The following is a 12,167-nucleotide window of genomic DNA, read 5'->3' as shown; positions in this document are numbered from 1 at the left end:
GTCCTGCTTGTTAATTCACACTAAAGTGACGACAAACTATTCATAATTCTAAAGCTGAATTATTATGTTTGAAAAATATGCTTGTTATTTGTCTTTGACAACATTAGTAGACCATTTTTATCACTGGTAAAATAAAACATTTGGTCGTTATAAGATTTCATATAACATTGTATAGGCTATAGAGTAGTCACACTGACCCAGCAAACATTTTTCATGCACAAACCTTTGTGTTTGCTATGAAAGAAAAAACATATCAAATGCTTGTCTAATCATAACTCTAAAATGCGATATGAGCATTTAAATGATGTGCGGACTTTTCATTTTACTTTTCACTGCCGAGCGCGCTCATTTCAAGGCTGCGTCACTTTGAGTTCAGTTTGCAGTAAACTGAACGTAATTTACAACTTTATTACCTGTTATTTAAAATCCAATGCAGCCTGAAGTAGACATAATTGGCGGGCATGTGCGTGTCCTCTTGATAGTAAACAAACGGTGCATCAGCTTATGTGTGATTTGGAATACGTCATTAAAAAGACAATTTTTGTTGAATTATAACTTATAAATTCAGTATTTGACACTTTTAACGCCATTTAGAGGTGTAGAAATGTAAAACATGCAGACTTGTGAGAACACCTTTATGCTTCTCTCCTGACCTTGAAAATATAATTGGCTGAATTGTGGAAAAGCTGAATTAAGATTGCTTATAGGGTCGATTTGAGATCATAATCTTTTTCCGATTAACTGTGCAGCCCTACATGTGGCACAAGTAAAAAAAAAGGTCTCGTGTAAAATCAGGTGACGTTGATGACTTTTTGACTGATGATTTTTGACGACTGATGATTTTTGAGTTGCCATATTAGCTTCTCTGGCTATGTCATTGCAAAATAAAAAAACAGATTAAGTTTACAACATATCACTTTTCTATAATTATAAAAAAAGCAAAAGAAAAGTCATCAACATCAATAAATAATACATAAGGTAAAATTTATAAACAATAATAATAATAATAATAAGATAAAAACTAAAAAAGTAAAAAGTAAGGTTTAATTTTGATAAAAATTACACAACTCTAGAAGCATTCACATTTAAAAAAATATTTCATTTAAAGTCTCTCTAGATAAAAATCATTGTCTGATAACATTAAAAATAGGGCCTTCCACAAGTATATGTTTAAAAGCTTGGTTTTTGTTGCAATATTTACATTTTGTGGATTCTTCTCCTTTGAGTAAATGTTCATGTGTGAGTCTTGTGTGTTTCTGGCTGGATTTCAAACCGATTATTTTCTGATCCCATTCTGCTTGCCATTTGTTAAATATATAGCCTTTTATTAGTGGCTTTAAATCTGAAGGTGGGATTTTGCACTTCTTTATCTTTCCTGTTAAGGCTGTTTTGGCAGCTTTGTTGGCTTGTTCTTTTCCATATAGTCCAACATGTCCCGGGATTCTTATTCTTAAAATTTTACTATATGATAAAATTTTCTCTGTAGTTCATTCACTTTGATAAAAATGTCAATAATAACAAGATGCTCCAGTTTAAATGAATTTATTGTTTGTAGACAAGATTTTGAGTCAGTCAAAACAATAAAATTGTGTTCTTCAGCAGCATGTTCCAGAGACTAAAAAAAAAAGACTTATCTTTGTGGCATTGATGACAAAACTGTTGCTTGGCTTGCCTAAATTTTATAAACTAATATTTGAACACAACTTGTCTGGTTTAATCTAACACTAAAAGCTTAAAGTGGAGTTCAGCCACTTTCATCTTTCAATTAGAAATAACAGCGCTTAAATTGTAAGAAATGTTTAGATTATAGTTCATCAGTTAAGAACTTGCGTCATGTGTTTTCTGTTTTTCAGTTACTCTAAAATAGCTTGCCAGCTAAATTTTAAAGTCAATTTTATTTTTTGATTGACTTAAAATTGTGGAATAAATGTCATTAATTTAAAAGCAAATTTGTATTTGTCAGTATCAGCAGATATCACTCGAAATATCTAACTACAAAAATCAGCAAAAAAAACAAGCACTTATAAAATGAATTTGCGCAATATTTTTACAAATGATAAATAATAATAATAATTTTACTTTTAATTAGCATAATTGTAGTAAAGCAACCAAAACTGACAGTAAAGACAACATCAAAATATTTATTTTTCAAATATTTGCAATCTCTACCTATTCATCAAACTATTTATGAAGACTGGAGTTATGGCTGCTGAAAATTCAGGTCTGCTAGTACTAGTATAAATTATTACATCCAAAAATGATCACGGATATTGTCATTTTAAATTATAATAATATTTCACAATTATGCTGTACTTACAGAACTGAATATTTAATCAAATTCAAGAACATTTTAAACAATTTAACAACCCAATTTCAGCAGGTCAGCAGCACACATCAGATAATAAAATAGAGCAAGAAAAACACACATACTTACTTAGTGAGTCTTTCAATGCTCTGTACATGAACATTGGTGTGCGTCTCTGCTAGAACCGCTTCATGCTGGGCACACTTCAGACATAGACCACTCACACGCTGACCAGTGCCCGCCGCCACAGCCATTGCTTCTTTGTGCCTCAGTCGTTCTTTACTTTCCTCATATTCCTTCTGAATGCAGGCCAAGTCTTTCCTACACAGGCTCATGCAAAAAAGATACCGTTACTGTATGGAAATAAAGTATGATGCCCGATTATAATGGTGGATAGCATCACAGTGCAAATACTTCAGAAGCTGATTGTTGTTAAACGCTAAAGCACGATAAATCACATTGGCCTACACTCCAGCAATGAATTGTTTTCAGCGGTAGTAATTTAAAATCGTTCTCTTACACCATAAGCATGTAGAAGAACACAAGATAAAATTATATTTCATGTCTTATTTTAGTTCATTTTAGCAATGCAAATGAATACAATGTGTAATTCAATCAGCAACCACCCAGATGTTAGAGTGTATTTACTATGATTGGATTCAGTGAGAGAAAACGTTTCAGCATTGAGGTGCACTTACTTCAGAGAGACCACTTGAGCCTCCAGAGTCTCAGTTTGTGCTTGATAGAGACACTTCAGTTGCTCCTGAGATAAAAAACACATAACTTTAATGCATTCTGATTTTTTTTATTCAAGGCACATTTGCAGCTGCACAAATGTTTAATCACAAATACCATTTCTTTCTTCCACTTGTGGTCCTCCGCTTGATTAACAGAACCAAGTCTTTGCTTTAAAGTGTTTTCTGCTGTGTGTTCCATGTTTAACTGGAAATATATAACAGAGCACATAGTTATTATTTAAAAATATGAGAAATGATAACAGATATGTGTGTGTTGAAAATTCAAAGCAAATATAGAGTGGAGATCAAATCTTCATCGTTCATTGACCAAAATTTGAATTTCAGTTTTGATATAGCATGCGGGCAAAACCTTTTGAGGAAAACACAGTGATCCAAACTAGAGAAAATTGGTATTTACCACAAAAGGATTTTAATTAAATTCTCAAGGTTACACAAGTCAGATATTAACAATAATTGTAGATGCTTTTACTTTGACTCATCCGCAGAAACAAGAAATCGCTAGTCTTCACACTGTTCTGCTTTGATCTTGAGGTCAGCTCTTTATCGTTCTCTTGCACAGTTCACTGAATGTAGTAAGTTTCTTAGACATAACTTTGTCACCAAGGATTTTCCAGAGTTTTTTAATCAGGTTAAGATCAGAACTCTGGGCTGGTCATGTCATTGAATTCATGTTTTTAACATCAAAGGACTGCTTTGCTTATTTTGTAGATAAACGGATGCTCAACATATCAAGATTTGCTAATTCTTTGGGTATCAATAAAGATGCTCTTAAATTGATACTGGGAAAAAGTTGTGAGCCAATTTAAAAGAAAAACACCCTTTAAAATGTATAGGATTAGACATTAATCTTAAGTTGTCCAGACCTTTATTAAATTATTATTATTGAATTTAAATTTGTAAGGCACGTTTGTACTTGCAATACACACAAAAATACATTTTATATCTTTTTTGTCTTACATGAGGTATATTATTTTTATTATTATTAATGTTATTTATTCACTTTATGGTTTTGAACTGATTTGAAGCAATACACAACAGTGCAGGCTCTCTTCGAAAATGCTATCCTTTATACAGATACAGATCGTTATACTGTTCAGTGAACTGGAACTGGCAACCGTAAGTTAGGGCACACACTTTTTCACACACGGCTATGTAGTTTGACATTTAATTTTTACAAATTGCATTATGTGTTTACTTGTGTTATCTTTGACTAATATTTAAATTTGTTGGATGGTCCGAAACATTAAAGTGTGACAAACATGCAAAAAATCCCCAAAATAAAAAAAAGGGGGGGGGGGCAAACTTTTTGACACCACTGTATATATAGTATGTATAAACTGACTGCAGGTTTTAATGTCATACATTTTCATAAGACATGCAATTATAGTCTCACATCTTCAATTTCATTACTAAAAGTCTCTATGATACATACTGTGCTATCAACAAATGTGTATTCTTTAAGCGTGTCTTCAATCGTCTTTGCTTTCAGCTCATGGTGTAGTTTCTCATTCTCCACGATCACCACTCTAACTCTCTGCTTCATTTCCAGGAGCTCCTCCTTAAAAAAACGAACCAAAAGTAATATTAAGAAGAAAAAAAACAGAGCAATAACTATGAACAAAAAAACACCAAATGACCAGATGAATAACACTTGCTTCATCTAGGAAACCCCTCATAATCAGACTCACTGAATTAATTAAGATAAACTCATTGATAATATGTCATCTTAATTAATAGGACTGACCTTGCAGAACTTGACCTCAGCCTCCAGGTGCTGAATGTACTCAGACTGGTTGTTTATGATGGGAACCAAGTTATGAACACCAGGCTGACTGCTACTGCCATCATCTGTGGCTCTCTGCTAGACAGCACAATCAAATCAGGTCAATATATATGATGTTTACACAGGTTTTTTTTTTTATTAATACTGGGCAAACTATAATTAAAAACAATACAACTAAATTAACAAAAGATGAGTGCCATTGTTTAAACTTAGAACATATTAGATTAAATTAAAATACTAAAAACATGTTCACTGGAAACAGAGGTTGTAATAATAACATGCACATCTTACAAAAACTGTGCTTCATTAATAAAGCCAGGGGTTTCTAAATGGAAATATATTTTGGAATTTGCATATTATTAAGCATTGAGATTCTAACATAACATGTTTCAATAATTTACTAATTGATTTACATTTATTTGTAGCTAATTAAAAAAAGCTAATTTAATCATCTAATTTAGCATGTAACCGGTACTGATTTTCATATAACATTTTAGAATCAAATCTTTTTTTCTAAAGTTAATAAAACAACACACATTTTTAGAAAGGTCTAAAGGCTTCATTTGATGTATGTTCTGTGATAATAGTGATCAGATGACAGAGATTGTTTGTTACTGGTGAATGTATATAAGAAGTGAAGTTTTTAGATGTCACACAATGGCTATATTTCATATAGTGCATAATCAAAATCTAAAATGAAGCTTAATTTTTGTAATCAATTTCAGACTCAAAATAAAAATGAGATGTTAACGTAATCTAGAATTAACAAAATTAAACAAATTGTTTAATTTTACGATTTAAAATTGTTGTGCTCTCTCTTGATCCATTATCTTTTTTAAAAACAGACAATCCTGATTTTTAATGATTTCAAAAAATACACAATTTGAGTATGTTTTTTAAGTCTATGTTAAGTTTTCAAGTCTATGTTAAAAAATGGGGGTGCTACTCAAAAGGTAAATTAATAAACAATAAACAAAGTGTACCTTTGCTGCCAGTTTCCTTCTGGAAGGGGAAAGTGATTGAATATTGGCATCCTTGGTCTTCATTTGAAGCAAGGAACGCAGCTGACTGACTGAAAACAAAAAACAAAACAAAAAAAAAAAAAAAAAACATAAAATTATCTTTAAACATATAAATTATCCCAGAGATGGGTTTCGGCTGGAAGGCAATCCGCTGCGTAAAAACTAGCTGGATAAGTTGGTGGTTCATTGCGCTGTGGCGACCCCGGATTAATAAAGGGACTAAGCCGACAAGAAAATGAATGAATGAATGAATGAAAATCATCTGTGGTGTAAAGTAACAAACTACAGATATTCAAATTATTGCAATCAAGTAGTTTTTCCTCAGGAGTTGTACTTTTTAAAGCAGTTTAAAAATGTGCACTTTTACTTTAGCTTATGTTATTTATTTTATCTATAGTGATTGCTAAGTAAAATATTCAGTCCCGTGATTTTCACCCAATCAAGTCATTCATTCATTTTCTTTTCGACTTAGTCCCTTTATTAATCTGGGCTTGCCAGAGCGGAATGAACCGCCAACTTATCCAGGATATGTTTTACGCAGCGGATGCCCTTCCAACTGCAACCCATCACTTGAAAACATCCATACACACTCATTCACACACATACACTAATGACATGTTGATGTTTTTGGACTTGTGAAGAAATCGGAGCAGCCGGAGGACACCCACACGAACAAAGAGAGAACATGCAAACTCCACACAGAAATGCCAACTGATCCAGCCAAGGCTCGAACAGCGACCTTCTTGCTGTGAGGCGAACATGCTACCCACTGCGCCACCGTGCAGCCCCCAATCAAATCATAAACAGAAAAATCAGACAGACTGACCTCAAAACACAAATGCTTTATCAATGCAGCAAATATGTGTAGTGTGTAAGCATTAAAAGTGTCCAAGAAGATGCAAAAATCAACAGACTGCATGTCACTGATGAGAACATAAGGGATGCCTGCTGTACGATAACTGAAATAACCTTAAACAATAACTAAATGCACTAATAATGTTACGTTTTCAAATACATGCACAACCTGCATGTATTCTTTTTAAATTAAAATTTTTAGGCTATAAGGCAAAATCATTTTCACAGCGTAATACTTTACAAATACTATTCCTGAGTAATTATAAATAAATATTACAATTATAAATTATAAATATACTTTTTAATCATACTTTCAGTAGCATTTACAAATATTACTTTTACTCTACTTGCACTACATTTTTGTGGGGGGTGGGGAGGTGTTGGGGGCAAATAATCCTACATTAACTTGAGTATGATTTTCAGTACTCGTCCCACTACTGAAATCAATAAACACAAAAATGTTTAAATCTCTGTATAAGCTGGTTTAAAACACAGTATAACCAGAAGGATGCCACCAAGTCCTTCATAATGCTAATTTATCAGAAAAGTTATATTCTTCCGACATGATGTGTACCTGCTTCACTCTGCTGAACTGGAGAACAAGGGTTTTGTTGCACAGAACTGAGCAACTCTTGCTGGTTTGGTTCTGACGTCTCGGAGTCAGAGCTGTGGCCGGCCAACATGCTGGACAGATGCTGGATACTGCGGTTGGCTCGCTCTTAAACGAAATAAAATGCAAGTGAATAGATTGATTTTATTGTGCAAAATAGGAGCTTCCAATGCTTGAATAAGGTATAATGCAGGTCAGTGCAAACGGGTCCAGAGACCTTAAGGGGATGTTGGAATAAGAAAATGTTTGGAGGAAAAAAAGCATGATATACAGTCAAAGTCAGAATTATTAGCCCCCCTGTTAATTTTGTTCCCCAATATCTGTTTAACAGACAGAAGATTTCTTCAACACATTTCTAAACATAATAGTTACATAATAGTAACTCATTTCTGATAACTCATTTATTTTATCTTTGCCATGATGACAGTAAATAATATTTGACTAGATATTTTTCAAGACACTTCTATACAGCTTAAAATGACATTTAAAGGCTTAACTAGGTAAAATAGGTTAACTAAGCAGGTTAGGGTAATTAGGCAAGTTATTGTATAATGATGGTTTGCTCTGTTGACTTCAACTGTAAATAAATATATACACAAACAAAAATATATATTAGGGTTGTTCAAACTCGGTCCTGGAGGGCCAGTGTCCTGGAGAGTTTAGCTCCAACCTTAAGCAAACACACCTGAACCAGCTAATTAAGCTCTTGACTAATTATACTAAAAATTTCCCTGCAGGTGTGTTGAGGCAAGTTAGAACTAAACTCAGCAGGACATCGACCCTCAAGGACCGAGTTTGGACACCCCTGATATATACAAACACATTAAAAATGGATTCAAACAATAAATAAATATTTGATGAAACTAATTTTACAATAGTTTTACATTTGCATGTTCCTTCAGTGGCGACTCCTAATTACTAAAGAGGCTAAGCCGAAAAGAAAATGTATGAAGGAATATTCGTTCAGTGACAATGTGTGCCAGGCTTCCTATATTGTTTACCATAGTACTTTGAATATTCCGTCTGAAATCACATGCAAGTATGACTTAAAAACAACATACTATTTATTTGACTGTGAACAATGTTGTACTTTAATAGTCATTGGCTGCCAATATGATTTCACTATTTGGAGTTTGCAAAGAATACTTTAATGAAATGATATTATGAAGAATAAAGTTATAATGCGTGAATATAAAACCAACTTTAGCTCAATAACTAGAACACGTGTGAAAATACACATATCTGAACTCAAATATTTAATATTTTCTAAATAATATTTTGAAACAATTTATGATAAAAATAAAGTATAAATACGTATAGGGACTATAGCATCTTGGTTCAGGGGATCTGAAAGGCTGAAAACTCCTGCTTTTATTATATATTGGTAAAAAAAAAAGTGAACATTTTAGCTAACTATATGCTAATGTAAAGAGTTTGGTACAGTTTCACACACACACAAAAAAATTATGTTGCAATGTATAACACCCGGTCAGAAGCTCATTGTAAGTGTTTAGAAACTGGTCATGCTGCACACTATTGTCGTTTTTGAAGAGCAACACAGGCTGAAATGCAGCATCAAAACATCACCTCTCAGCGTCTTCTGCAGTGCTCCTAATTCCTCTTCCTCGTCTGACTCCAAGGACGGTTTCATTGTTGCCTAAAACGCTTAATGAACGCCAATGTTGTTTAAAACAAACAACACAAATTCTCTTACTCGATACTTCAACAGCTGCAGTATTTTGTTATCAATGAACAGCGTCCAAAAAGACGTCAACGGTTGCATGGCAGACGAGCGCTTCCGTAAACCGCTTATAGGCAACTGGAACTTGTAGTTTTTACGATATCAAATTCGCTTGGTTAGATTGTTGAAAAAACTACAATGCTGTAATTTCCGCTAAGCACAACGTTCTCGTAGAGAGTTTTGTTTATTATCGAAGCATGCTTATTATTGTAAACAGCATATTTACAGCCAAAATTCATTAACAGTCAGTCATAAAAAATTTATATTTATGAAATATTGATGCGGAATTCATTGTATGAGGACACGCCCACCGGACTGTGTTGGAACTGCAAACGCTGTCCTACTTGCCTGATTCCAGGCTGCCGTATGTCGCCGCTATTTGTTAGGAATAACGTTATTGCTGCTGAGCAACTGAGGCAAATAGGAGACGTGGGGATACACACTGGGCTGGGCTACGAAAACCGTTTAGCTGCGGCATTGAAGCCCGGGATAAAACTGACAGCGAAAAGAAGAACAAGGGTGAGTGAGCGATCTGATAATAAAAAGAGCCGTTCTTATATTTCGTGCATGCAACGATGAAGCGTTTATTATAAGGCTAATGTATTGATGCGTTTGGTCGTGTTCAACCTTTTTTTTCGCACAATGCTGTGGTGTACAGAATCCATGCTTTTCCCGTGATCTGATCTGATCGTGTGCTCAGGATACCGTAGATGTAACAGCAGGACACTGCTAGCCGGGTCGATCAAATTGAATGAACACTGCCTGCCTTTATGTGTGGTTTTGCATCAATGTTGTGCCTTTCAATGTTCGCGATTCTTAAATGATTTATGTTTTCATACTGCGAGGTATTAATGTATGCTTTGATATCGAGTTTGATTATGGGTACGCGTTAGGGAAACATCACCGGTCACCAGTTTCCCTAAACGCGTGGCATCTTGCTTACTATTGTAATATTAGCTCTCGATCGCAGCGAAGCACTAAAAACATCAGTAGCCTATTTCAGTAGTGGACGTCGGATGGTTAGGAGATGTGGATGATTTGCCGGGTACTGGTGCACACTGTGAAGGGCACTGCGCAGAATCCTTTGTTTTGACAAAGGCTCTTGTTTTGTTCTGGTAACGTTACATCTGGCCTACGTTTGTTTTGATTGCAGTATTATTATTATTATTATTAAAATATTAATACTTTTCAGCTATGCAAAAGGTTTATACGTGCTATTAAATGTTTTCTGCATCCGTATTTTATGAGGTGATTATCAAAATAGGCAATCTTATTGACAGTGCACTGTCTAGTGTGGTTGATTAAGTGTAGATTAATAGTTAAACAAAGGTTTTTGTGTCATTGTTAATTTTTTTGGAGTTTATTTTTAACATGTTATTGATACTACAATCTTAAAACTGTATATAGAGTAGGCATGGGATGATAACCGGTTTCAATGTTTACCACAGTTTGGAGAAGTCTGTCAGTCTGTCAGAAGGTTTTAAAACCATCATGTTTTTCTGTTATACCATTTCTAAGGTATATGTAAGTTTTATGTTTTTAATGTTTTTAAGACATTACTTAGAAATTATACTGGATATTATATTTAGTTTTTTCAGGGCGGTATCTCGGTATATCCAGCTGAAAAATACCCTCCAAGTCTAAATGCTGTTACAAAATATTTTAAATGTTTCTTAAAATAAATATATTGTGTTCAGTGGAGAAAAAAAGTATTTTTTTTTACCCAGACATTTAAAAATAACTTATTTTAGAGCAGTAATCACAATACTGTGATTGCATGAAACAGTGATGCTTTCATTCAAGGTTATAGGTTACTGTCAGAATATTATACCGACCCATGCCTAATATAGAGACTGTCTTAAAAACTTTTTTGGCAGCATTTTTGCATCACATTAACATATTTAGAGAGCTGTGTGTTTTTTGAACTTTACTGAAGAGCGGGTTAAAATGACAGTTTTCCAAAAATTAAAATGAAACATGCTTATTAAATTACCCACCCTTGGGTCATCTACTTTATTTAATCTTCAATAGAACATTACAATCTTTTAAAGCTGAAATTGTGCTGTTTAGACAAAGATAAATGCATACTCATGGCTCCTGATGGTGCAAGTTATGAGGCAAATTGATCATTCTGTGTAAGAAACTAAATATAATTTAGAACAAAATTGCATGTAATATTAATCCTAAGCCTCATCAAAGTCAGTGCCTTTACAAATACTCTGAAATACAAGGGGGGTTAGGTTGAACACAAGTGAGCTGATATTGATTGTGTACAATGTAGAGAGAGGACACATGTGTTTTATTGTTCCTCAGAATGGTACTTGTGCTTATCCTGTATGCTATAACATATGTAAAGTTTGTAAACAAACAGCATCAACACAATACATTAGTGTTCGCATGCTCCACACTATCATGAATGCTCTCAAAGGTTTCTGTGTCCTGAGGCTGTTGTTTAAAGGTAGTAATGCGGTGTAGTCTTGTATTTTTGTAGTGTTTTTCATGCACAGAGCGATTATTCATTTTATGAATCACCAAGGACTTCAGTTTCAGCTGAAAACATTTGGGTGGCCTGAGTGTGAGTAAATTAACTGCAATTTTTTTGGGCTAAAGCTGAACTGTGCTTTTAAATGAATGTTATTCAAGTCTTCACCACTTTCTGCAAGTTTGGAGTATGTTTTCAATTCGACCATGCTTTTTATATTTGTAAGTCAGTATAGAAACAAACAAAAAAAGCACTATTGATTTGACACATTTCTTTCTCTAAACCGCTGTAATTGTTTTATAATCATTTCAATACCCATATTTAATAGCACTTGGGCAGGGTGTGTTGACTTCTTCCCATTTTTACTTTTTGACCCTGTTTTTTTTTTTCTTTTTACAATTCCTCTAGTGTATTTTGACTGACTAATCTGTACTTTTCCTTCAGATAGAATCGTTTTCAATCTAAGATATGAACCAACTGTTTGTTTATACATGTTGTGGTCCAGATCCTGTTTATAATGCATTATTTTGGGCATCATTCTTGCATTATCCTTGGCTAAAACCCAATATAGTCACTGTAATGACACAACAACAATAGTAGAGCATTCTGGA

The 12,167-nt window shown here is 33.8% G+C and overlaps 2 protein-coding genes across 25 annotated transcripts in view; one reads left to right on the top strand and one right to left on the bottom strand.

Moving 5' to 3' along the window:
* Nucleotides 1-9,135, bottom strand: part of sdccag8 (SHH signaling and ciliogenesis regulator sdccag8) — a 92,839-nt gene extending 83,704 nt beyond the window's left edge. For 2 of the 7 annotated variants that reach the window (XR_015505160.1, XR_015505162.1), the window contains exons 1-8: nucleotides 8,921-9,135; nucleotides 7,298-7,441; nucleotides 5,830-5,918; nucleotides 4,808-4,924; nucleotides 4,496-4,621; nucleotides 3,158-3,247; nucleotides 3,004-3,068; nucleotides 2,435-2,626 (exon numbers count right to left, since the gene is read on the bottom strand). Coding sequence is in view for 4 of the 7 variants with exons in the window: in XM_087277980.1 (XP_087134106.1) it covers nucleotides 2,435-2,635; nucleotides 3,004-3,068; nucleotides 3,158-3,247; nucleotides 4,496-4,621; nucleotides 4,808-4,924; nucleotides 5,830-5,918; nucleotides 7,298-7,441; nucleotides 8,921-8,984 (896 nt within the window). In the remaining 3 variants the exon portion in view is untranslated. 7 annotated transcript variants of the gene reach the window in all.
* A 361-nt stretch (nucleotides 9,136-9,496) lies between these two features.
* The window catches only part of cep170aa (centrosomal protein 170Aa), a 91,598-nt gene continuing 88,927 nt past the window's right edge, over nucleotides 9,497-12,167 (top strand). For all 18 annotated transcript variants that reach the window (XR_015505754.1, XM_087279040.1, XM_087279038.1 and 15 more), the window contains exon 1: nucleotides 9,497-9,593. The gene's annotated coding sequence lies outside the window, so the exon portion shown is untranslated. The remainder of the gene's footprint in view (nucleotides 9,594-12,167) is intronic.

Source organism: Danio rerio, chromosome 13 (genome assembly GCF_052040795.2).
Source record: "Danio rerio strain M-AB ecotype USA chromosome 13, GRCz13ab, whole genome shotgun sequence".
Lineage (NCBI taxonomy): Eukaryota > Metazoa > Chordata > Actinopteri > Cypriniformes > Danionidae > Danio > Danio rerio.
The sequence above is the reverse complement of the archived record's forward strand: the minus strand, read 5'-3'. Positions and strand labels throughout refer to the sequence as shown.